The sequence below is a fragment of the Pieris brassicae genome, chromosome 3, assembly GCF_905147105.1.
Source record: "Pieris brassicae chromosome 3, ilPieBrab1.1, whole genome shotgun sequence".
NCBI lineage: Eukaryota > Metazoa > Arthropoda > Insecta > Lepidoptera > Pieridae > Pieris > Pieris brassicae.
Genome location: NC_059667.1, coordinates 845,275 through 872,946, shown reverse-complemented (window position 1 = coordinate 872,946; position 27,672 = coordinate 845,275). Strand labels below are relative to the sequence as shown.

General features: G+C 37.6%; 2 protein-coding genes across 5 annotated transcripts in view; one reads left to right on the top strand and one right to left on the bottom strand.

The window, feature by feature from the left end:
* The window catches only part of LOC123706968 (transmembrane protein KIAA1109), a 53,245-nt gene extending 41,256 nt beyond the window's left edge, over positions 1-11,989 (bottom strand). For all 4 annotated transcript variants that reach the window (XM_045656655.1, XM_045656658.1, XM_045656657.1 and 1 more), the window contains exons 1-8: positions 11,828-11,989; positions 11,514-11,740; positions 10,551-10,694; positions 5,244-10,352; positions 4,435-4,577; positions 2,893-3,386; positions 1,810-1,990; positions 1,129-1,290 (exon numbers count right to left, since the gene is read on the bottom strand). In XM_045656655.1, coding sequence (XP_045512611.1) covers positions 1,129-1,290; positions 1,810-1,990; positions 2,893-3,386; positions 4,435-4,577; positions 5,244-10,352; positions 10,551-10,694; positions 11,514-11,740; positions 11,828-11,829 — 6,462 coding nt within the window. In that variant the 5' untranslated portion in view covers positions 11,830-11,989. The remainder of the gene's footprint in view (positions 1-1,128; positions 1,291-1,809; positions 1,991-2,892; positions 3,387-4,434; positions 4,578-5,243; positions 10,353-10,550; positions 10,695-11,513; positions 11,741-11,827) is intronic.
* A 333-nt stretch (positions 11,990-12,322) lies between these two features.
* The window catches only part of LOC123707092 (cilia- and flagella-associated protein 43), a 35,040-nt gene continuing 19,690 nt past the window's right edge, over positions 12,323-27,672 (top strand). Inside the window, exons 1-16 of the mRNA XM_045656877.1 lie at positions 12,323-12,504; positions 12,582-12,745; positions 12,896-12,994; positions 13,074-13,236; positions 16,390-16,600; positions 18,299-18,427; positions 19,001-19,188; positions 20,538-20,640; positions 21,658-21,903; positions 22,393-22,528; positions 23,262-23,425; positions 24,052-24,205; positions 24,640-24,864; positions 26,263-26,474; positions 27,122-27,268; positions 27,380-27,537. Of these exons, the coding sequence (XP_045512833.1) occupies positions 12,440-12,504; positions 12,582-12,745; positions 12,896-12,994; positions 13,074-13,236; positions 16,390-16,600; positions 18,299-18,427; positions 19,001-19,188; positions 20,538-20,640; positions 21,658-21,903; positions 22,393-22,528; positions 23,262-23,425; positions 24,052-24,205; positions 24,640-24,864; positions 26,263-26,474; positions 27,122-27,268; positions 27,380-27,537 (2,564 nt within the window). The 5' untranslated portion in view covers positions 12,323-12,439. The remainder of the gene's footprint in view (positions 12,505-12,581; positions 12,746-12,895; positions 12,995-13,073; positions 13,237-16,389; positions 16,601-18,298; positions 18,428-19,000; positions 19,189-20,537; positions 20,641-21,657; positions 21,904-22,392; positions 22,529-23,261; positions 23,426-24,051; positions 24,206-24,639; positions 24,865-26,262; positions 26,475-27,121; positions 27,269-27,379; positions 27,538-27,672) is intronic.

Genomic DNA, 27,672 nt, shown 5'->3' with positions numbered 1-27,672 from the left:
AAAAACGAAGGAGTTATCAATTCGATATACAGATACCGGCAAACTTCTTGAGCATTAAACAAGGGAGCGCGGGAAAGTTTGCGCATCGTACACAGCGCGGGACACGTCAACGTCAATGTCAACTGATTTACCAATCACGCGATCGACACGTCACTCTCCCGCCGGCCGCGGGAATTATCCAAATTTAACAAGAAATGGTAATCGTGAAATAAAAAAAAATGTATGATATTTCATGTTGTCCATTTTATAAATAGAGTGACGCAAAAACAAAATTATAGCGGGAAAATTAAATGAATGATGGTTTGCGAAATACAAATGCACAAGTAAATAGCTGGAAATCCTAACCAAAGAGGAGATATTTGAAGTCAAAGTGGCCACTACGACATTACGCAAAAAGTACATAGTGGAAAAAGTATATACAGTCAAACCGGCTTAAGACGATTTCTCAGGGTTTACCAAAAACGCGTGTTAAGCGTGAAAGCGTGTTATACGGGATAGGAAAAATAAAACGTACTACATACTATTATGTATTATGTTCTAATTTTGGTGTATATATAGGTATTAAATTATAAATTTATGAATTACATTAAATACGTATTGTAATTATAATTACATTATTTAAAATAATCACTTATTTTGGTTTGACAGAAAGATTTTGATGCATTAGCACTTAAAATATTTTCAACATAATTCAACTTTTCAAGTCTTAAAACATTAACAGCTGACAGTGCCTGGGCGTTTGACAAAACCGGAGTTGACTCATCTTCGTCTTCATCATCATCACTTAGGGCCACGTTTTGTGTGTTATTCACATTCTCAATAAGATCTTCAATTAATTGAATTACATACGGTGCTGCATCGTCATCGATGGAAGAATATCCAGGAAAACCCTGCAGTATCTCGGGTTCTTCACGTGCGGTAGGGGAGCCTTTCTGTATTAGTAGCCTTAGTATTAAACGGGATGACGAATCGTATGTATGAAAACATTTCTTAACGCTTAATATGTCTTAAGTTGCAGAGACTGGCGTAAAGTGGCGTATTATGAGCTTCTATATTAAATCAGATTATTGAAAAAAAAAACACAATCTTTATATAGTACTACATAATAACACATTTAAATCAACAAACCTGTCGTAATGTAGACAGCGAGGGTAGATGCCTCTCGGCCAGGTCGGCTTGTACGGCGGCTGCATCGGCCTGCAGGGCGTACCTCAACAACACGGCACACAGTTGGAGGGACGGTTCTTCGCGCAATTGCTTCGCCATGGGCGTGTGACGGCCATAGCGACTCTGAAATTGTTGACCAAACTGGTGGTTTTTATTGAAAAAAATTTATTGCTCTGAGACTCGGGCAATATATTTTTTTGCCGAACCAGTTCTGACATAAGGGTTTTTGACGAAACAAATATTTGATCTTAATAATAATACATAAATCAATGGCGCTACAACCTTTTTAGGTCAGAGCCACAGATTGCTATACCTGTATCATGATCGTCTGTCAATGTAATTGATCACCTCATCGGCCAGTAGTTGATCACCTCCGCGCCATCACACCTCGACTTTTTGGACCGGTTTCCTAACGTTTTCCTTCACCGGAGCAAATGTTAAATAAGCCTATGCATAGAAAGTCTATTGGTCTACGCCATCAGAGATAGATAGTTAAGCAAAGTAATTACAATTAGAGTTTCCATGGGAATCACTTAACATCGGGTCTTATGCCAATCTAAAACACCAATATTCCAAAAAACAACAAACTAAATGTACAGTTTATTTCGATGATAGAACTTGTTATATAACCTTTTGACTTACCTTGGGTAAAGTGTGATGAGGAGCACGGTCAAGAGCTGAAGCCATAAGGCTAGCGGCTGTGGCTGCTAGGCGTCTTGCGCGTGCCCGGTACATACTGACCACGCGAATGCCAAGACGATTGCATGGATTCATCCAAGCGTTGATAGCGGGAGACGCTGTGCTCAGCAGGTTCCAGTCCAATCTGGATATTTTGTATCGTGTTTAGTACTACACATTAATAATTTTTTTTTATGTAACAGGTGTCAAACGGGCAGGAGGCTCATTGATCTAAAGTGATACCACTGTCCATGAACTCTCACATTGCCGGAATGCTCTTTTCCTAAAGGACCTAAAGTCGAATTGGATCGAAAATACTTCAGTGGGCAGCTGGTTTCACATAGTGGTAGTGCACGGCAAAACTGCCTTAAGAAACGCTCAGTTGTGGAACGACGTTGAAGTGATACGGATAGTTTGTCGTATTCTAACTCGTTTCGTCTGATGAAACTTAGCTAGAGGTATTAATCCGAAGAACTCTGCACAGTCTCCGTGGTAATTGCCGTAGAAGATGCTGAGAGACCCCACATATCTACGCAACGATAAGGGATCAAACCGCTCGGCAATTGATGATTCGAACCGGTCTTCGTTGATACTAATAATTACATTAAATGTTTCTAGTTCAAGTTTCTATGCGCACATTCAATAATATAAAGATTATCAGTCTATTGTTTTTAAAACTAAATTTTTTTTGTTGTCTTTTTTAACTTGTGTTAAAGTACTCTTAAATAGAAAACATGGTAATATCTTATCTTCAATCGTCGCTAAATGGAAAGTTTTTTTTAATGAGGAGATCCAATATCTCCTCCATTGTTCTCATACATATAATTCTACTGTGTGTATGCCACTGAACTCCTCTTAAACGGCTAGACCGATTTGAATTAATTTTAATGAAATTGTTTGTGTATTCAAGCGGAGTCGCGAATGTTTTTTTTTATTATTAGATTTTTTTTAATACATTCGTACAAAAAATTGAGTCGTATATTTATTTTTTCAAAGGCTTGAGATAATACGCCATTTACGCTTCCAGAAGATGAATTATGTTATTACCTCGTATAATCAATCTTCTTCGTGATCGGAGTCCTGGGCGGGGCGGCGAAATTAAACCAAACCACTTTCAGGTCAATGGCACACGACGACGTATTCCCGTTATCCTTGGCCGGTACTATTGTCGTACAACTGTCATTCGAGGGCTCCTCTGGACCTGGAGTAGTGGGTTCAGGGGGAGGGGGAGGGGGAGGAGGTTGAGTAGTTCCCAAATTGGGAGTGCTAGGTTTCGAATTAGACTCCCGTTTCTTAAATAACTCTTCGAAACCGGACGTCCGTATCCCTTTAGACTTTTCCTTTTCTGGTTTTGTCTCTTCTGTAGATTTCACGGATTCTCTACAACTTTCGCTGTCAGGGCGCGGCTTTTTGTCCTCGTTCGGTTTGTGCGCTGCGGAATGATTGGATACCTTCACCGACACGCCTTCCAATCCGCATTCGAACATAATGTAACCTATGGAATTCTCCTTCTGGCCTTCTGGAGGTCCATTTTGCGGGAGCTGGAAATAAAGTCAAAGTGTTTGTGGAGAGATAGTTATATTAGGGATTAATTAATAGAGTTCGAGTTCGAGTTCGTTCGAGTATTACGTCACGCTATTTTTGGAGTTTCTTGACCCCCCCCCCATGTAACGCGCCGTAACGTTGTCTGCATCCAATAGTAAAACGTTTCGTGGCCAACCCCAGTGAGTTTTTATACCTAAAACTTACCATTATGTGGTGTAAAGTGGAAAATAATATTAACAATAACGCGTAATTCAATCTCCGCAACGTATCGTAACCATTTACAGGAGGACCCCCCCCCCCTACATTCGTTACGTAATACTTGAACGCTGATATTTTAAAATTCCCGCCACTCTGAAGTTAGTCGTAGAATGCGGTGTGGTATGGTAAGGTAGACTGTCAACGTTAACAATTGACAATGCCTAGTCTGTGTGATCTACCAAATGTCAGTGACGCGACTGTTTCGTGGCAGTAAGTGAATTCTTTAGTCACTTGAGTTTCGACCGTCGCCTGCGCCGGACGTGCGCACTGACTATGTTTAAATATTAAGTTATAATGTCGGACGACGGTAGTAGCACCAATTTTGCAATTATTAATCGCGTTGAATCTGGATTATCAGGAAATGTTCTCATCGAGTCAATTGACCGTTGATTCCTTCTATTGCTTAATTTATCTTTATTCGATTTGTTTTGTTATTATTTTGACAGTGCGCTCAGACAACGCAGGGTAGTTTTGATTGAGTATTTAATGAAGCATTGCGTTGAAGAGACGTTGAACCGAGTTGGGTCTATGTGTTTTGTGATTAAAAGGAATCTTTTTTATTTAATAGGAGGCAAACGGGCAGGAGGTTGACCTGATGTTAATTGATACCCATGGACACTCACTCGCTTGAACCCGCTGCTCGTTATAATTTAATCGAAGAGTGTTATTTGTAATGTTAAAAGGAATCCATATATTATTAAATATTGTATAATTATTCGTTATCTTTTGTCCTCGCACTTTACCACTATGACGATATATTTCTCTGACATATATATATATACTTACAGTTGGATCGCATCCTCTAGCATTGTCGATTCTCACGAATTTAAAGGCAACTTTAGAATGCTGACAAGGAATCCCTGTTATCGTTGCGTCTTTCAATTGAGAGGATTCGTTACGAATACGCCGTAACTGTCCATGTACTTTACCTGAAATATATGGACTTTTTAGAGTGAAGAACGTAATAAAGCTTGACTTGTTACCATAGAACTTCTAAACACCTACAGGCACCAGCCTCTCACAAAGATGGTTAATACTTGCAGCATGTCGACCAGTCAAATGCAATATTGTGAAGAGGCGGAATGATATTTAATAATCTACGAGCAGTGTTGGCCTAGTGGCTTCAGCGTGTAACTCTCATGAGGTCGTAATTTCGATTCTCGACTGTGCACCAATGGACTTTCGATGTGCTTTCTATGTTGCTCGAACGCAAAATTGCATCCTGAATAAACCAGCTTGCGCTAGACCCAAAGGCACAGAAGCTGCTCACCAATTTGGGAATGAATGCCATGAAACAGATACAGAAATCTGAGACCCAGACCTAGAATGTTGTAGCGCCACTGACTTCTTTGATTTTATTATTATTACTATATTAATAAAGTGTGTAGTTATAAAAATCCCGTCCTTTATAAAAAAACAAAAAAAGCAAAACGCATAGATTATTTTAGTTACGCATAGACACAACGCACACTTATAACTCTCAAATACAGAGTACTATACGCACACACTAATACACATACTCATACATTCACGCACACTTCATATTCCACGACTTTGTTTGATTATTAACAAATTTATTAAAGGAAGCTTCTTACCAACATTGAGCGTTATATTTGTATCCTCACACTGCTGCTGAGAACTTTCAATGAACACTGGTTCTCCCTTTTCCGGGCCTCTCTTGCGTCCAGCGGCTTGTGATATTAAGGCCCTGGGACCCTTCATGATACCAAAAGACTTCTTACTCCCTAACGCCCGTAAGGTCGGTCTGTAGTACAGTTGTATCGACTCCAATGTCTTTCTGGAACTGACATATTTAGCCACAATATTCTCCATGGAAACCCCAAAGAGCGACACGCATGTCAAATCTTGGATATTGTCCAAAGCAGAGAAGGAAATCATGTCTTCAACTACCGATGATTGGATGAAAATCACGTTGACTTTTGGTACTGTAACCGTTGCTTGGATTTGAGTATTTATTGTTTCCTCATACACGTTTGATTGAGGTATCGTGGCTAGCTTGCATTTGTCGTCTTTGTCTATAATGATACTCGACTCGTTGCGGGCTTGCATCTGCGGCAGCCAGTTCAGAGCGTGCTGCTTTTGTTTCAGGACGTTCGAAGATTCAACTGACGATATACACAAAAGCCTCAAGTGATTTATAACTGTAATCGGATGTACGTTGGCCAGTACTGGCGTGATTGATTCAACAATTTTCTGCGTACTTTCCAACACGAGCGGTGTCAGCATGACGTCTATTTCGCCGCGGAGTCTGACAAATAAGCCATCTTTACTGTCACTTGACGTGGTTAGTGTCGACGGTGTGGTCTTATCGTTACTTTCTTGGTTATCTTGCGTGTTCTGCTGTAAGTCCCACCATGACAGTGGGTAGGGATGGGTCTTTATTTGCGAATTGAAATGAGGCGGCAAATTAGCGTAAGGTCCATGAAGGTTCTGATTGTTTTGATTGCTCTTCGATATCAGTTTTAAAATGTTAACTTTCCCTACAGTTTCGAAATTAGGCAAATATTTTTGGCCAACATATACCAGAGAACCATCCTCAGCTCTCTTAAAAAGGGGTAAGGTGAATAGATCATTGCCACACGGTAACGAGCAAGACGACCAATTGGCACATTTATATTGAGGCAAGTTGTTCATATAACTAGACATGAGCAACGGAGAATCAACTATCGGCTTATTTGTTTGCATGTGGAGGTTCACTAAGGTCATATCTTCTTGGGATGAAATCGCCGAAATAAATGACGTCGATGAAACGGATCCGCTTTCGGAATCCGGTTGAACTCCACTTATCGTGCTGATGTTATCAGGACCATCTCTCATCTCCGATCTAGGAATTGATCCAGTCGGAGCATCGTTAATTGCGTATGAATGTTTGTCTCGTGGATTGCTGTGTCGACTACCGAATGAATGCTTTAAGCTGGACGAGCGACTTGGGAACATGTCTTCATCCGCAGAGAAGAATGCTTCAGAATGGTTCTCACTTGTGATCGACATTGTTCTTTGAACTTGAAGAGGTGTAGGCTCATCGGGATGATGTTGTGAGTTGAGTGAGTAGTGAGATTCTGATACGGCCACATTTCTTGGAGGCACTTTTGGTACCATAATGTGCTCGTCACCTTGTATATGATGTCTTTTACTTGCAATGTTTGGGCTATCTTTTACTACACAGCTTAAAGCCAACTTAGAGTCTGATACACTGCTTTCCAGCTGAGGTACGGTGAGTACAGTTTTGTTTAATTTAGAGTCACTATCAATTTTTGAACTGCCTAATGGTGCTGATGAATCTACCAGACGAGCATATGGAACATCACTTTTTGTACTTGATACTAATACGTTATTGCTTCCCTTATTGACGCTCGTGTACGAAAATCTTCGCGTTAAACTTCGACGTTCTGCTGTTTGAGGTGATTTGTTGATAATTTGTGGGAGTGGCGAAGGTACAAGCACCGAAACATTTGTCGGTTGTAAGCATACGTTTAAACTGTTATAAGGCGGTGTATGGAAGACCAACTGACCGGGATTTAAGAGGCTCTGTCCGTAGCCGTATTCACCGGGAATAGATTCTATCACATTGAACATGGCTATATTGACACCATCGTTAATATCTGCAGGACTGGGTTTGAAGAAGTTAGTTCCATTTCTATTCGAGCCAAAAAATGAACATCCACCATTGCAGCCGCACTGCGAGCCCTTTCCATCGTTGGGCCAAAGGAACCACAATCGCTTAAATTTTTCGTCGTGCATTTTCAAGAACTTCTGTTGGACCAAGTGAACGTTTTTAGGGCTTTGCGGTAATGATGATGCGGCCTCTATCAGCACGGGACCCAGAGCCATCGAGCCGACACCCACCCAATTCTCACTTTCGGGTAATTTACTTTGACTATTGTTACTACCGTTTGAATTATGATGGGTGTTTGTTTGCATGTTTGTCTGCGTATAGAGAGCAAGTTTTATATTGGGAAGCAGGCCCGTTATACCTGTCCCACATCCCGAGCCATGTAAATTGCAGAATGACAAACGAATCGGGGAAATCCACGATTGTAGAGTTGTATTTGAATCGGCAATATACAAATCCACAAGGTCTACCGCCACTCGTATCATTCTATACTTAATTTCGTTTGGAGTCGGACATCTATATCGCAACGGAATATCGGTCTCGGGACAAAGAACGTTGTTGAGTCCGTGATGGCACTGCTTAACGGAATTTGGTGGTATTAATTCATTTTCATTGTCACAAATGAGTAGTAAGAACGTCTCTAATGAAGAAACCACTTGATATAGTTGCGGTAATGTCATTCGACCGGTCAGTTGGCCGAGCTGAAGTTCCATCATCCAGGCATACTCAACGGTCTCATCTTCTACCCCGCGATTAGTATCACTGAAGAATCCGTTTCCCCTCAGCTGAAACGATGATAACATCAGGTGGCCTTGTTGTAGCGCACTTGAATTCGTACTGCCGTTTGCATTTGGCCGTGCCAGATTATTCGCTGATATTAAAATTGACGGACTTAGTAGAAGTTGAAGCTTTGTTTCTCTAAACTTCTTGTCCATTTCAAAACCGAACCTTTCTATGAGTACCACGGGACAGGTAGGTTCATTCTCACTGCAATTTTTTACAAGATGTGCCTGAATATCGTGTATTATTATGGACACTGTGACGTCCAATGGTCGGCACTTTCTTGGATCGAACGGGCCTTTGCTCGAATCGGTAGAATCATCCATAGAAATTTCAGAATGTTGATTTATACTGCTTCTATCATTCAACTTCGTAGCATTATCGCTTGCCCAGTAGTAAGTACCAGTAGTAGGTGCTTTCTGCATGTCCGTAAATGTCTGATCCTCACCGAATATGTTTTCCAATAAGTTCATGAAACTAGTAATAATCGTCCCATACGCCAGGAGAACAGAGGGACCAACTTCTAATTCAACACTGACTTTATCAGGTGCAAGGGTCGTTCTATCGAAGTTACTGCCATCCATACCCCAGTTTAATTGCGGCTGCTTTCGTATTCTGGGTATCCTCATGGGAGATAGTAGGATCTCTTCTTTTTCTGGTGTCGTTATGTCCGCCTGGGGCTCTGGACCGAGCGGTGGTATTGGATGGTAGTTGTATCGCACGCTCAAGGCTACAATTGGTACCGACCAACAGTCCACCCAACCTTGAGATTTGACGCATTTTCTTCGCCATTTTGATGCCCTCAACCGACTTGGTACTAACTTCATATTCTTGTCAATTGATAATAGAAGTAACCTTGATGTGTTCACTTCAGGCAAGTATAAGCTCATATCGACTGCTTCCCCTTGCACCCATATTTTTAAAGGTATAACATCAGGCAGGAAATCCACAAATGGAAGATCGAATGACACATCTAAAAGATCACCACAAAACGCGACGTGATTGTTTTCTTGGTTAGTAGAACTGCAGTCGATCCAATTATGTTGGTTACTTACAGTGACCACTTCGCACTCTTTAAGCAGAAGTGATATTTTCCACGTATATGGTACAAAATGCAGAATATCAGGCCGTGCCTTGCTCGCCCAATCATTTGTCAGGTCTTGGAAGAAATCTATATGTGTGTACACAAAATGGGCAGTGGCTTTGCAACCGGTCAAAGATAGTTGCCAGCACTGATGATGATTCCAAACAAGCGGATAGTGGCATTTCACAGTGTACTCCAAAGTTTCACTTTCAGCTAAACTTCTATACTGCAAACTTGTTGTTGCTTCTAGATGTAGTAGTTGACCCGTTATTTTCGTTGTGAATCCATCTTGAAGCACTATCCAAGGCAACGTTACTTCAAGATATGAACCAGCACCGATGTTGATATGTACGGCATTCGTTTCTTTATTTTTCGTAAACAGTATATCAATTGTCGCTTCGTTAAGTGTAGATAAACGTATATCGAAAGACTGCATTTGTCTTCTGTCCCCTGGCTTCGGTTGTGGAGTAACCTCTAAATTTTTATAATTAGGTGGAAAGAAAAATTTGAACAAATTGTCTCGTTGCCTATCGGCCCACGGACCGTAACTAAAGTCGGTACCTTTACCGCATTTAATATCAACGCCCCATATTGGTGGAGCAGACTCCACAATATCCCCGTTGGCTAACTGTAATAATACTGGTTCTTCAGGAACTAAACCGGGCTCGTCCATATAGAAATATACTTCGATGTAGTTTGAGCTCATGACGACGAAACCTTCGCCCATGTATCGAGGAGGTTCATCGACCATTGATGTGTAGTTTGGACTTGGAGCAAGAATTACTTTACAATTTTCGGCTTTCGCTTTGACAAAATGCATAAGGTGATCTAATCTGGATGCAGGTGGCTTCGTACTATACATTAGGTGTGCTTCTTCTACACCTATAGATAATGTTGTTGGGACTAAGCGATTGCCGAAGACAACTCTACCAGTACAAATATCTATTTTTATCACTGGGATGAGATCGCGCCAAGTTCTCGCCATTGCTGCTTCAGACCTCACCGCTTCCTGAGCTCGACGTCTTTTTTCATTAGCATCATTCATGGCCTTATCTTGGTCAGTGGAGTCGTCGTCATGTGGCTGTTTAATGAGAGGATCTAGACCAAATATCTTTTCCAACTCATGGTAGAGATCACATCTATTATAAACATGTAATTCAAATCCATTCAACATGATAGAGAGGCGGGTGTCAGAATGAGAGAGATCTGAAAAATTTGAAATGATGTTTTTCATTAAAATTTGTACAGGACTTTTAACAGTCACGTATTCAAGCTTCTGAGAATTCTAAATAAAAAAACTTACTGCCTAACATAACCACATTGTTACAGCCCTCAATTGAATTGTAAAGCACTTCATCAATTGACCTATAGTAAATTGATTACAATTAAAATTTTTAATATTACCTTCAGAAACATCTTTTGGTACGTATGACCTCCACCATCTAAAAATTAAGTAACCGTCTTGAACCCGCAGAGTGTAATCATAGTTGATATAGACAATATCCCGAAACATAATCTTTCCAGACAGGGCATTCAGGGTGAAAGAACCTACAATACAAAACATATTTTATTCTACAATATAATTTTATTAAATCCATAATAGATAAATTGTAAGTTTAATATCAGATAAGTTTCACAGCCGTCATATTGTATTGGCATAAGAAGCAGGTATCTAAAATAACAGTTAGAATACAAGTCAGAAATAATTAAGAATTTTTAAAACACTAAATGATTTTTATGGTATTTAAGACATATCAAAAATATAAAAATAGGCATTATTTTAATTAAAATTAAATTAATCTAAAACTTAGAAGGATTCCTCTATAATGCCTGCTATTTCAGCAAGAGATTAGGTTCAATATATGTTATGTAATCTAATTCTCTCCCAAACATATATTTCAGGAAATATAACTCCCATGCAATTTTTTCGTCGTAAAAACCAATAAATAAGTAACAAACATTATGATATCTGACTGTTATGGACTTCTCAGATAGCTTCAAATTTAAAGTGCTCCATAATATTTTATGGTGTAATAAATATAGCTTTCGAATACATAACTGTTATGTGTAACTATAATGAAAATTTTATATTCTCTTTTAACAAACTTGCATTTATCTTCTACCAATTAAAGTTATATTCCAAGGTCTCATATTCATAACTTTCTTATATTAGACTTATCAAACATTATTAAAATTTTAATTTACTGGTACCATTTTTAACTTTCTGTTTACTACTTGAACACAAGCTATTAATGTATATCATGTGCAATCATAAATATATTCAATATAAATCTATACTCTAATGAAGTAAAAACATGTTTAGTAATATCTTACTTAATTCATTCGTTAGATAGAACAATTACTTACCAATTTTGAAATTTTCATCTTGAAAGTAAAACCTATTAACAAGTCTCGTCAGTATGTAGCCCAATACACGGCTATTGTAGTAAGTTATGTAAACTATCCAAAGCATTCCCGATATTAAGGAGACTAGCAACAGGGCGAAGTTCCTGTCCATGGTTATCTCCGCGAAGTCTATTGTTGAAGAGTTCCATCTCTCAGCCACCGGATCCAAGGACCCGGTGTAATTCTCCCTGCAAATATTATCATTACAACAACAAACCCTTTGTGTGTGACACTAAATTGATAAACACTCATATAACGCAATTGTACCAACTTACATTTTGTATAGCGTATTTACGTATCCATCACATTTTAAAACATGGAATATTGATTGTGAAGATACGATGGTTTTGTATGAACATTTCTTTTGGAATCCTATTTACAAACAAATTTCATGTTCCAAATTTTCATTCACTTCTGTATTTTCATCGCCCCCATCGACCATCGCACAGAGCAGCGTACAATTTTATTTATACTACTGACAAAGTCAAACATCTGATTTTTATCCACAGAGTTGAAAATCAACGTCAATTGTCAAAGTATGGTGGGTAATTTGAATTTTTAAAATCAGGGAGAAAATTCGTTTTTCCAACGTTTTAAAATTCAAAGAAAAAGTGATTTTTTTTCTTTCCAAAAAATTATAATTAATGTATAATGTCTAACAATTAGGTATAATATTCGTGTTAAGTAGAATTAGTATTGCTAGGTAACACTAATAACAACTGCTTTTGTTGTTTTCAACAAATCTAACACTCCTGTTGTTTATACGGAAAGCTGCCTTAAACGAATTTTAAACCCAAAACACACGCAGTATATTCTTATACCATTAGCGGCTATAACAAAATAGAATACTAAAGACTTTATTTTTAGATTAAGTTAGAACTTCAGCCATGGTGGAGGCTGATTCAGACGTGGTAGAAGATAATGAAAACCTGGACATAAATCCAAAGCCAAGGTAATGTTGTTTACATTAAGATATTTCAGCTCATGTCTTGATAACATAAAAATACTTCGTGCTTTTTAAACTTCTAGATGGGCGATACCCCAACGTTTAGATTTTATGACATTCATTGGACATGATGTGTTCGCCGTTGCCCATGATGTGTATATAATATTTCTTAATATGAAAACTAGCTCTGAGTTTGTGTATGTTGCTAATAATACCGAACATGGTGATGGTGTTGATGTTATTGCAGGTAAAATTAATTAAATTTTTCTCATGTATTGCGATAGTATTGTAGAAGCCATCGTTAGTAATTTCGTTTAAAAAACAGTCTTGCAAAAATATAATAAAACATTATTTAGTGTTAAGTAATTCCTTTGTAAACATAACTTTACTATTACAGGTCACAGATCTCATGTATTTGCATTTGCAGAAAAAAGAAAAAATCCTCGCATTTTTGTTTTACAGTACCCAAGCTTTCACATACTAGCTGAACTTGCAGGTAAACCTATAATTTATACATGCTTATAGCCTAGACCAATGTTATCTCATTTATGGAGAATACATTTTTATAATATCAGATCCTGAAGTAAAGCGGTACAAAGGTCTTTGTATGATGGAGTGTGATTTGATAGCTGCATTCAGTGGCTTTCCCAACTATATCATGACTGTCTGGAGTTGGAGAACCTACCAAAAGCTTCTAGCAGTCTCCACAGGTGTTGTAAGACGAAAGCAGATTTATATGTAAGTTCAAATGCAGCCAAAAAAAATTGTAGTTATGAAAATTAAAACTAGTATATTATAAACCTTCAGCCCTTAACATAACTTAAAATCCTGATAGTACAACTCTACTCCACACTAAATATGAAAACCCTAATATCAACTAACCAGAATTTATATAAATATTGAAATTGGTGGTAATAGTTTTTTTTGTATTTGTAAACCATGCATGCTCGCTGACATGGTACTGATTGTGTCTGATATCCTACCCATTTTGTTATAAGAGCTCCACAAACTTTTTATCACCTAATAGTATAATAAGGGCTGTATAATCATTACAGCCCATGTACATGAACATGAATGAAAGTATGCCCATTTCACCGATTTGATATCGGCCGACAAATAGTTCGTGAAGCCCTTGACTTCACGATTTCAAACTGTCTTATGGGCACATTATCCGGTGCGCAAACTGCCGACAGTTTAGACTTAACTACCCTTAGTGCCTTGATGGACGCCTTCCATTGCGTACGTGTTGAGCGAATCATAGTTGACCGGCGGAACAGAATTTGAACTGATAATAATTTTTACATTCCACTAAGAAAGAGTTTTTAAATTAATTTACTTTATGCCGTCCACTGACAATGAGGTCAAATAGGCGGAGCGGGAAGCGAGAAATGAACGACTACTCCGTTCATTTTCAGACTAGTTTTCGCTCCGTCCAGCTAGGTTGTGCATCCATTTGCGAGCTGCTGAGCACCAGTATTGGGCAGCCCTTCGTAGCACCAAGACGTTTTTGTTTATTTCACTATGTCAGATTCTTCTAGAGAAGATGTAGACTTACTACTGTAACATTCGAGGAAGAAAGAAGAAAGGATCTCCTTTTGCGGGCCTTCTTCTTCTAATAAATCTTTATTACGAATCTACAACGAATTGCAAAAAGCCTCCGTTCATAACTAGTTTTCAAGAGCATATGCAGCGGACTCTTTACTCACTTGCTCCGCTCTGCCTTACTCTCTTGCAGGAATTCTATGAATTTTAATAAAACTAGTTTAGCTAGTTTCGTACGGAGACCGTGGAAAACTCGCTCAACCCGTTCCGCTCGTCTCCGCTTTGGTGGAAGCACATGTATGAAAATCATCGTTACTAGTATAGCGGAGTCCGTAATGGGTCCGTACCGCCCGCAATGGAACGCGGGCATGATACAGTGTAGATGCGATGTCGATAAATAATAGTCAATGTTAGAAAGGACCCAATACTCCCGATTTCTGTAAAATATTTCTGTCTTTCGACAAATACAATAACACGTGAAAAAGAAAAGATGAATTAGATATAAGATATGTACTGGCAAATATTAAGGCTAACGCCCCTGTCAATACATAAGAAATTGCTACTTTATAAACAAGTCATAATGCCTGTGTGGATATATGGCAATGAAGTTATACGGCGAAGAGCAATTTAGAAATAATACATAAGTTGAACAAGGTTTTTCGGGACATTGACGACCATTAAAAATGAAATTATCCACAAGGATCTTAATATAGACCTAATATAGGTTTTCCTTAGCTCACGTTAACATGCTAAATAACCTTGTGAATGCTGAGGCAATCAAACTTCTTCACACAACAGGAATAGGACGCCTAAAGAGAACTAAACCTTTTGAGTTATGAACCTAGTGTAATGAAAATAAGTGCGGTAGTATTGTCTTTTCTTAAAATAGCTTTCACACATTAAGAAAAACACTTTTTGAACGGATTAAAGTTATGTATTATTTTCACGTCACGGTCCCGGTGACCGTGACACTGAAAAGTACGCGAAACGTCGGAAAGAAATTTAAATTTAGAATTATGTAAATAACTATAAGTTTTAAAAATAATACATAACTTTAATCCGTTCAAAAAATGTTTTTCTTAATAAGTGCGGTATCTCGGACACACGAACATAGTATCCAAACCTTTTAGAACACTAAGACTGTTAATGAACATTACCTTAGTTTATTACTATTATTGTAGGAAATTATGTTAACATAATATTATTTATTAGCCATAAAGGCAAGATTCATGTATGGTTGCATTATTTTTTGTGCACTTTATTGTAGGAGAAAAAATTTCTTATGCATCTTCATCTTCTACTTTGAATGCTACCGCTCACTTTAAAAATCAAAAAGTAACAAGAGTCAACCGATTGTTAGTCTGGTGTGCGCCATAACTAACCTGATAGTGTATTTGGGCCAATTTTCACGTCTAAAACCCCACTCGATCAATACACCAGCACATAAAGAAGTTTACGAAGGCTCTAAGAGTAATTTAGAGTTACGAAATAGAAATGGTATTTATATGGCCAGTCTCTATAGATTTATTTATTTATTTATTGTATAAGTGTTCTTAATATAAAGGAAGTTGTTGTGGTGGAAACACAAACTGTGCACAGTTTTTCTATCCACCAGGACGTCGAACATAATTAAATCATTAACACACATTTATATATACTAAGGCCAGTGACATATAAACTGTAAATTTATAACAATCAAACCATTCAAACGATAAACAAAAACGTCATAAACAAATCTAAACACTGACGCGCCATAGATAGCCGATGCAAGAAACCTGTTCTTGATATGTGGAGACAGCGTGTCCTGTCTCGGGTGATTGCTGGTGGGTTTTTTTTTAAATATATAATAGGGGGGCAAACGAGCCTGCGGAACGGCCAAAAAGAGCGGTCATCGCAGCCCATAGACACCCATTTTTAGTGGGTGCATTGCCGATTCCACAGTTCGCTAGTTCGCAAAAGAAAATGCCTGTGGAAGATTTCCACCCATCAAGGTGATGTTGGTGAAATTTAGAATGAGTATGGCTCGTACGTTGCTGAAACGAGGCAGGAGGGATCACCCCAAACAATTCTTCAGAACACTCACCATAGTACACTTTATAGAAAACGCAAAGAGACGCAATGTATCTGCGTAATGAGAGAGAATCAAGCCGATGAGTAAGACATTAGAGATCGACAATTCGACAAGCCCTTCGCTACATTTGGTCAAAAGGAAGAAGCTGGTTTTTGTGGATTTTTACATAAGTGGGGTGTAGGAGTGTAAGCGTAACGGTTTTCCGCACAAAAAAAATGGAGGCAATATTGTTGTTGCGGTTATTTTTCCTTATTTTTTATAATATGCATCTCTCACAGGGCGAGCCGTACACATATGCTGGTCTGTGAATGCTGGGGCGAAGGCCTACACGTTTGGGAAGTGGCGCAAAGTTACAAGCGTTGTATGGTGATGAAGAGGACCAAACATGAATGTAGTGGATGGGAGGTTTCTGATCCAGCACTGGTTGCTGTTTGTTGGAGCAGCGAGGGACAATTGTATGCTGTGGATGCTAAAGCGAATCTTTATAGTGTGAGTAAATATATTGAAATATTTACGTATAAAAATACATACATTATCCTTACAGTACTAATTTAATACGATAATGTCGAAGATCCAAATAATAATATAATATATACTAAATTCATAATATTATAAGCGTAGAGATGTGGGGTCTCTCTGCATCTTCTACCGCATTTACCATGGGGAGTGTTCAGAAGAGTTGTTCGGTCTAATACCCGCAGCTGAGTTTCATTATCGGACGTCAAGGCAAAATACAAAATACCATCCGTATCACCTCGACGTCCGTCGTTCCACAACTAAGGCAGTTTTCTAAGGCAGTTTTTCGCGCGCACCACCACTATGTGGAACCAGCTGCCCACTGAAGTATTTCCGAACCAATTCGACTTAGGGTCCTTCAAGAAAAGAGCGTACCAACTCTTGGAAGGCCGGCAACGTACTTGCGAGCCTTCTGGCAATGTGAGTGTCCATGGGCGGCTGTATCGCTTCACATCAGGTGAGCCTCCTGCCCGTTTGCCTGCTATTACATAAAAAAATAAAAATAAATAAACAATATCGCAACTGTGAACCTTTTGTGAACGTATAAAGATGTCGATAGTCGAAGACAGCATACAGTAGGCAACGTCTGTGTTCTGGCCCTAGGTATCGCAAGCAATCAAGGCCTATGCCGTCACCATACGGCCATAGCCAAAGAATAGTTCTTGGAGAACACTATGGTTGATCGTCGCAAGACTTATCTATATGTCCAAGTTAAGTAGTTAAATCAGAGAGTTAATTGAATGTCTAGACAGTTAATTAAAAATCGATATTCAATCAAGTCAAGCTAGCATTTTGATTTAAATAAAGCAGCGTCGAAAACGTTTAACTAACTGTCTGACCGAAAGCCAGCGTGTTGATTAACAATGTAAAATAAGACTTCACCATGATTATTTCATTTGATATTGTTATTTCGGTGTGATCGTGAAGAACTGAGAACTTGGAAATCCCGTGTTTTGCTTTATTGTAAATGGTTAGGTTAGGTTAGTCTTGTTGCCTTGCGATTAGGAAACTCGTTAAACGTTTCGTTCACTCACTTGTCTGACGGATCTTTAGCGACTTGATTGAATATCGATTTTTAATTAACTGTCTAGAGATTCAATTAACTCTCTGATTTAACTACTTTACTGCGACATATATATATATATATATATATTAGGCCAATTTTACTGTAAATGATGTCGATCAGGCATATACAGAGCGATGCACATATTGTTTTTGCTCGTTACTAAAATTTAAAGTGTCACACAACTTTTTACTTTAATTAAGATTTTTGTTAATATATAATTAATATGAAAGAGAACTCTTAAAATTATTCACGACAAACGTATTGCTACACAACAGTATTGTTTCATTCAATGTTATCTTTGGAATACTTATATCGAATCTAGTTTCTCAAACTAAAGAAATTTCTTATACAATATAAGCTCAACTGAGCGTTATTTAAGGCAGTTTTGACCGCGAACAACCCCTATGTGGAACCAGAACCCACTGAAGTATTTCCGAACCAATTCAAGAAAGAAGCCTGTCAATTCTTAAAATGCGCCGGAAACGCATTCGCGAGTCCACTGGCATTAACATTGTTCATTGCCACTCCGACACGTGGACAATATTATGTAAAGTTGTTATTTTCCGTTTTATAGTTTTATTCAAAAACCAATTCAAAATTTCCAGCTGCTGTCCGATGGTATAGGCATGGTGACCAGTTTGGAATGGAGCGAGGATCTCAAAGGCATAAGAAAACCGTGCATGTGTTCATTTGGTCACGGTATTCTTATTTATGGACCTGATAAAAATCTTAGGGTAATTTTTTATTTGTTCAAGTCTAACATTGCAAAGTCTTTATAGACTGAGCAAAGTCATGGTAAATTTAATCAGGTATTACGTGAACCAGTTTAACGCAACGTACACAATAATAGACTCTAAATAAGTGTTTTCTAAGGTGAAACCAAGTCCTCAAATGGGCGAGTTTTTAGGGGGAGTCAATCTGGAACCTAACAGAAAATCTCTGTGCAGCATCAAGCTCAAGGGTCTCTCTAAATTAATGTAGAAAAATCTTTATAAAAATTATTTGTTATTTGAATTTCAGTTTTTCATTATGTTTTGAAAATTTACTTATTGTTGCGTTAACAATTTACTAGTAATTTTTCCAAAACCTATCAATTAAGTTTCTTAAGTGAATAATTCATTTTATTATGTACATCTTTTAGAGTAAGACAGACAAACGGTCGTAAAATAAAATTTGTAAAATCTAAAATGTCCTAATATAAGACCTTATTTTATACATATATATGTTAAGAAAATTCCTAATATTATTTTCTATATTCTGATAATTAATGCTGATAATTAAGGCTGTAATTAATGATACTTTTACAGTATCTTAAGAAGCCCGATGGCGAATGGCGTGTAGCATGGCATCAGAAAATAGAGGATGAAGTACTACGTCTGGTATCAAATGCCTTCTCAGATTCCGCTGTTATCTGGACTGAGAGGGGGTTCGTATATAAAGTTGTGGGGGAAGGGGAGGACAAGATTGATCTGAAGCTGTTCACTTATAAACAAAGGTTAATTTGAGGATCAATTTTTTTTTAATTTCCGAAAACATCTGAAATTTTCTCGAAAAATGATGATTACTGGGTAAAACTTTCTTATTTATTGTATAAATGTTCTTAATATAAAGGAAGTTGGTGTGGTGGAAACACAAGCTGTACACAGTTTTTCTATCCACCAGGACGTCGAACATAATTAAATCATTAACACACATATATATATACTAAGGCCAGTGACATATAAACTGTAAATTTATAACAATCAAATCATTCAAACGATTTAAAATTGCACGTAAAACGTCATAAACAAATCTAGACACTGACGCGCCATAGATAGCCGATGCAAAAAACCTGTTCTTGTCGAGAATTCTCATTCGAATACAGGATGAGATCTTATATTCGAATATGTATTAAATGACGTATAATTTTTGTTATGCATAATTTATAATTGTTTGACTTATGTGGTATTTTTTTAATTTAAATTTAATATTGTTTCTTGTTATATTAGTTAGAAGTGTAGCTGGTAGCGAGTTTATTAAATTGAATAATGTAATCTAATGTTTTTTTCCCATATAAATTATTGTATTTGGGTAATAGTTTGTTGTTGTTGATAATTGTTGAATAGTGAATATGTTGAATAGTAAAAATAATTTTTGGCTTTTTACCATAAAATTTAACTAGATTTCAATTAACAGCCTAGCGTTTTAACTAAACGGCGCTGTTTAACCAACGGCCTGAAAGATATTCAGCCGTAGCGTTTGTTACATACATTTAACAAACTGGCTGGTTAATCTTAGGCCTTAGGCCATTCTTATGACAGTCATTATTTGGAAGAAATAAAAAATATGAAACATATGACATAAAAAATATTTCTTTTAAAATTAAATTGCTTAAGTAAAATTTACATTATTTCTGTGACTACACTCTTCCATTGTATTTCTTGTTTTTCGTGAAACTTTGGACAACACCATCAATGTTGTGGTTTTCCAACGCCTTATTGACAGTTTGAAGAGTCTCGTTTCGAGCTTGAGAGTGGCAGAATGTGGAATTAAATTTGAATTAACAGGCAACAGGCTAGGCAAGTGAAACGTCATCGATCTAAGTAATTTGCCTAGCTGTTTTATCATTGAGGCCGCTAGTTAAACGGCGCCGTTTAGTTAAAAGGCTAGGCTGTTAATTGAACAGCTAATTTAGCTAGTTGGTTGCGACCAAAAAGGAATTACCTAAAATATCACACAATCACTGATATATTTTAAATATTAATAACTATCCAAAAATTTGTATAAGTCTTTAATTTTATACATAAAAATAACTATATTCAGGTTAAACGAGAATGTGCCTAAAGATTTTGATTGCATTTTCAGGAATATAATAAAAATTCAACTTTTGGCACCAGATTTTACACATATCGTTACTATAAACGATTGTGGAGTCCTTTGTATCTATGAAGTTATGACAGCTAAATTGGTAAGTTTACTTAATTGAATTATTTTTAGCTAATATAGTGATAATAATGTTTATTATCTATCTATCTAAATATATATATATATATTCTCGCGTCACAATGTTCGTTCGACTCCGATACGGCTCGATCGATTCTTATGAATTTTTTAATGCATATTCAGTAAGTCTGACTCAGCGACTGTCTTTAAAACCCCTAAGTGATAAGGGGTGTACACCCCAAATTGTTATTTTTTAGACAAATATTTTTTATTTTTTAATGATTTTTTGATTATTTTTATTTAACTAAAATAATGTTTCCTATAAATAATATACATGGCAAAACGACGTTTGCCGAGTCAGCTAGTTATTTATACAATATATGCTTTTACGTGACTCTCATTTGTACAATTCACATAGGAGTCGCTTTGCTTTAAAAGTGTTTTTAACGAATTTTGTATGTTCAGTCTTAATAAATATCTTTTTTTTATTAAAACGCTTAAGATTGAACTTTTCATTTTTCTCGGGTTTATTTTAACTGGGTTATTTTTGGCACACATATTTAATATTAACATTTGGGATATAAATTAAAAACTGAATTTCGTACATTTAACGTAATTTTTAATGTAATTTATTGATCGATTAAGTAATTTGAGGGTATTAAAACGACTACATCTATATATATAAATATGTAACAATGAATTACTATTCGCTTGTTTAAAACTCGGGAATTGCTGGACCGATTTGGATAATTGGATTCGATTTGACGAAGTTTAGGGTGGTTTAACATGTGTAATATATAATAAAATATGAAAAAACATTGATTTACCCTAATAAAAGGATATTAAAAACTTCAAGAATAAATAGATGATAACAAAGTGTCGGCACTAATGCCGCTATAAGATAGTATGATGGCGGAAATTGACGTGCATAATACAAATTGTACCTAGATGAATAAATGACTTTTTGATTTTCACCGGGTAATTTAGTACAATCTCCACTAAAACCGAACTATGTATTTAATAAATAAAAATTAAATCTTAGGTGCTAATGAAATATGTGGAAGGCGCTGACATATCATTCGAAGCCAGCCCCACCGACCCACTTTTGATTATATTCGGTGAAGTCGGCAATAACTACGGAATGGCACTTTACGTGTTCCGTTCCGAGCTGGTGAAAGTGGGTAGTGTGTGTTTGACACATCAGATAGTTTCCCGCGTCGTGTTTTCGCCTACGGGAAGAGAACTGGTCGCGGCGGCCATGTCTGCGGGACATATTTTTATTTATCAGGTGTGCTGTATTTTTATTATACCGTAGATTTGGATATGAGCACTGTTGGCCTAGTGGCTTGGGTGTGCAACTCTCATCCACCACACCACCACAGGTCGTTGATTCGATCCGGCTGTGCCAATGGACTTTCTGTGTACGCATTTTCCTTTCAAACGGTGAAGGAAAAATCGTGAGAAAACCTTGCCTTAGACCTAAAAAGTCGACGGTGTATCAGGCATAGAAGATGCCTCTTGACAAATGATCATGAAACAGCCCAGACCCAAAAAGTCTTGACAACAATTATAATTTATTAACTGTTCGTATTATTATGACATCATGACATGTTTTGATATCAAGGACTGTTTATTTAATAAGCTGTGTTCGTTAATTTAAAAAAAAAAATCGCCACGCCAACAGTCGCCCACGTCAAAACTTTGATGGCTATATGAATACTTATCAAAATTAGTAGAGCCGAAAGATAACGTTGCCCTCGTCAATATTATTTTCCAGTTCTCTGAGGATTACAAGCTTACCCTAGTTAGGTACACGGAGCTCGGCCGAGGCCTGGCGGATTGCTTTCTCATGAAAGTCGGAGACGCCATGCGTGTCTTCAGCCTGGTTCTGTTCTCAGATAAATATCCAATTGGTAAGTTTTTATTCATATTTTTATGGGACAGGGAGCGTGTAATGTCACTTAGAGTCAAGTGGCTATGCCGTCAATGGACACATTATTTTTATCATGGAGACGCAATTTTTTGAAGAAGGGGAAGCCAAAGCAGCTATGGTCAATATAAAGGGAGATCAGTTTAACATTGTTTTGTGAAGTATTTTGTCAATCATTCTGACCACAACTAAACATATTTATTACGCGTAATTTAATAATCAAATTTAAGGCAGTTTCTGCCGAACACTACTATCTGGAACCAGCCACCCATTGAAGTATTTTAGAACCAATTCCACTTAGGATCTTTAACAAAAGAGCGTACCCATCGGCTACGCGCCGCAGCCCTCATCAAGGGCTATATGCCCGCCCCCGTACCGCCCTGTAGCAGGGCGCGAGCAAACACACCACCTGAAGGGGGCATACGCCCCGAACAGGGAAAAACATCCCCTTCGCGAGGGAGGATGTAGCATTAACTACGTACCAATTCTTAAGTACTTCTAATCACTTAACATAAGACCCTCGTGCTGGCTCGATAAATAACAAGAAATTGTTTGTGTCTTGATGTGGACACTTCAACCCTATTGACTGTAAAAAAATATTTTCAATACACTATATGGGAAACTACCTATAAAGTACATGGAAATATTGGCAATTCTCAATGACCGAGTCATACATTGCTCGCCTTTTAAATTGTCAAACAATAATGACTTTTAAGGTGAACGTATAATTTGTATAAATGCGGACTCTGGAAAGGACAATAAGTTTGCTGGCAAAATGGCCGGACCATATGCGAGGTTGCTTCCCCTCAGCGGAAGAGACATGGCCGTGGCGGTACCGCATCTCACCACCCAGGCTCATGTGCTGAAGTTGGCTGGCGATGTGAGTGGCTTGGCTAATAAATAATAATAAAACTTCATTCATGTCAGAAATATGGTTGGAGTCTGTGATATTCTAAACAGATTTTTGTATTGTATATAAAAATTTCGGTACAAAATCATGGTAACAATAATTCTATCTTCCTCATCAAACCATGAATCCGTGAGATTATTATTTTTTAAAGATTTTGTTATTTCTTGCACTTTTCCTATCATATTTATTTTTATGGTTTTTCCCCTTACTAGGACTACTTACTACCTACCTACTTTCCTGGATTAGATCGCTTATTAGGGATAAGACCGTCCATTGCATCTCTTATAATTTTTATGAATTATGTTATTCGTTTTTGTATAAATATAACGAAGTTTGAATAAAAAAACAAAAACCGTAATTCGATCTTCGTTTTATGATCGCCCACGTGTGGCATAAATTTTTTTTTGAATTTCAATGAAAGAACCTTTATGAATTACTAAAAATATTGTCTTTAGATTTTATTAAAGAATACTTTTTATTTATATATTTATAATTTGTCTTTGTGTTGGATCACTTGTGGTAAAACCTAACTCTTGAACCACTGATGAAAACTCGTTGGGTACTACTCTTGTAGAGATTCTTCTCTTAATTGACAGAAAGGAGTAACGGTTTCGGTGAAAATGGGTCCTATATTAGAAACGGGTCATGAGTTGAAACAGTTTGACGCGTTCTACAGTCCCGGAGCGTTCCTGACTTTTGGATACGACGGGGCTGTGGTAATGAGGCAGTCACACGGACCCCAAGAGTATGGTGTGTTAATATTTATTATTACAACGCGCTCCAATAATGAAAAAAAAATCTGTGGCCCACCCCCCCTTTTTAGGTATTTTAAGGACTTTATGTCTGTTTCATGTACATTTGGCGATCTAATAGGCAAGTAGGTGATCAGCCTTGTGTGTCTGACACACGTCGACTTTTTTAGTCTAAGCCAAGCCGGTTTTGTCACAATGTTTTCCTACACTGATCGAGCAAATGTTAAATGCGCATGTGGTGCACAGCATGGGTTCGAACCTACGACATGAGAGTCGCACGCTGAAGGCAACTTCTCCAAAGGCCCCATGTTTGATTACGCGTTCATCTCCACAAGCTTTTCAAATTATGAAAATGATTACTAAAACACCAACAAATTGCAGGCCAGGGTTTATGTTTATTCAAATAAAGTCATAACATTTATTTTATTATAGAATTGAAGCTGGCTGTTACACACCGTTACGAATCTGGTGTAAAACAGGCAGTTATAGATGCAAATGCGACATATATAGCTCACCTTGGCGGAAATAAGACAATGGTGGTTCATCACCTGCATGGTCTTAAGCAGGAGTTGCAGGTCGAAGTTCATCATGAACCACCGCTAATGGATTTGTTTGAAGAGAGTCTTAATACGATCACCATTATAAATGAAAGAGATAGTAAGTTGGAGTTTGTCGTGTTAGATAAGGATAGGTAAATACGTAAGGTTTAAGGGTTAGAACCATTTGTAAAAGCCTTTTAACAATTGTTCAGAGGAGTTGTTCCGGTTAATACCTGCAGCCGAGTTTCATCATCGGACGTCGAGGCAGAATACAAAATTCCACCCGTATCACCTCGACGTCCCCCGTTCCAATAGTCAGCGTTTTCAAGGCAATTTTTACCGCGCACCACCGTTATGTGGAACCAGCTGCCCACTGAAGTATTTCCAAACCAATTCGACTTAAGGTCCTTCAAGAAAAGATCGTACCAATTCTTAAAATGCCGGCAACGCGCTCGCGAGTCCTCTGGCATGGAGTGTTGACGGATGGGTGGTATCACTTGACATCAGGTGAGCCTCCTGCCCGTTTGTTCTAACTTATATTTTATTTATTTATATTATTACATCTTTTTCCCGAAGAGGTAGGCACAGACCACGGATCTATTCTTGCTAAAGTCCTGATAAACCTATATCGCTTCATCACTGTGTTATCTCTACATATATAAAATTCTTGTGTCACAATGTTTGTTCCCATACTCCTCCGAAATGGCTCTACCGATGCTTATGAATTTTTTTTATGGATATTCAGTAAATCCGAGAATCGGCTTCTATCTAAGAAAAATACTTTAAACGGATTGAAGCTATGTATTATTATTAAAAACTTATAATTATTTACATAATTCTAAATTTTAATTTTTTCCGGCTTCTATCTCTCAAACTCCTAAGTGATAAGGGGTGTCCACCCTAAAAACATATTTTTCATTTTTTAGACAATTTTTTTATGATACAACATACAAAAATACATACAACCCTTAATTGTCACCTCTCTACGATCAACCCCTATTTTTGCCATACTAGGTTATTTTTATTGAACTAAATAAATGTTTCCTGTAAATAATATACATGGCAACATGACGTTTGCCGGGTCAGCTAGTAGTATAAAAAATAATGTCAATGTTGTTTACAATTGGTGTCAAGTCTATGGTCCAAAGAATCGCCTACTCTATAAAGGCATCTTGCTTTTAAACATTTAATCATCTTCCCCTTGAAAGAATTACACAGCAGTGATTATTTTTCTTTCATTCTTACTCTGCCACAGTCAACATTCCCCACTATAGTACGTTTACGTAGGGATAAACACTTTCCTATGTACGGCCAGTCGACCCTCGAGATTTCTGGGCTACACAAAAAGAAATACAACGTCATTTCCGTCCGGAGTAAAAGTTTATTCCGGTTTTTCTCGTATCCATCAAAATATCGCATACCATTGATCCTGTATTTGAAATACGAGATTATTATCCTCTTAAGAGACGATATGCTCTTCTAATACCATCTTAATACGATTTTCCCCATTTTCTAGAAAACTATCTTGACCTGCAAGAAGATAAGAAAGTAAAAGAGGAAACAATGGATTACAAGAAACAGCGTGAAGAGGTCGTGAAATCTTTCGAATCTGTTCAATCTCGTGTGGTTGCTCTTCTAGAAGAGAACATCGCGGAGATACCTTTACACCAACTTTCTCTTTCAGAGTTCAATCTACATATTGAACATAAGAAAGAACGAAACAAGCAGGTATTTGTTGTCAATTCATCCATTTAAGAAAAAAGCGTACCAATTAACCAACCAACCAAAAGGACGGTAACCTACATGCGAGCACTCTAGCAATTGAATGTCTGTGGGTGGTGGTATCACCAATAGGTAAGCCTCTTGCTCGTTTGCTATATTAAAAAATCTCCTGTTTTTTGATTGTGGGTTACGGCCCTTAATTAAGCTTTGAAGGTTCGTAACCCGTCCATAAATTTTTCCACTGTATATAAAGTTGAATTAGTTAATTTATATGATGATTTTGAACATGGCGTTGCCAGCTGATTAGGGCAAGTGGAAACCCATGGTCTTATCTCAAGAACACAAGTTTCCACTCCGCAAACTTCTCCTCTTTAAACTTCAACGAGTCGCATTATTAAAATATAAAGGGGGAGCAGCTGCGCCTACCCAAACACCACACCTGGGGAAGTCCTCGTGAACTATTAATAGTGGAAATGGTTACAGAGGTTTATTATTGTACGCGTTTTAACGTGCGTATACACTACGTCCCACGTACGTATACGTATCTTCATCGACGAATTCCGGGCATCAGTTGCTCAACTGTTCATGGTCTTAGGAAAACGCGATATTAAGCAAAAATTGTTAACTAAATTATAGTTTATTGGAAATTCTAGGCTGAGAAAGACAGAGAGAAAATTAAATTAGAAACAGAAGCCCGTATGCGAGCACAAGACAAGGTGACGGCCTGGATCAAGACCACCTGTTGGGACACCATGCTCACACCGCGAGTTAAACTTTATGCTATCTTCAGCCATTACCAGGTAAGTGAACGACAGTATCGTCAGTTGACAGCCAATAACAGTTCGGCATGACGACATCAAGGAGTGTTATGATTGGTCCTCCCGAATACTAAAACTTTTTGGAAATTTTAGGTAGAAAATTACGCAGTGTTACCAACACAACGGGACAAATGGCCTGAATTACAGCAGATTGAAGCGCTCCGAAGTGTGGAGATGGAGAACGACCACGACCTGTTCCGACCATGGGAGGAACCAGTTGATAAGATCAGCGTTGAGGAACTGCCTGTACCGTAAGATATTTCTTTTTAATTTGAAAGATTTGGGTTCGTTATCGGTATCACATAATTGCGTTGCCTGATAAATGATCATGGAACAAATACTGAGGCTAAGACCTAAAAACGCAGCGCCACTGATTTATTATTATT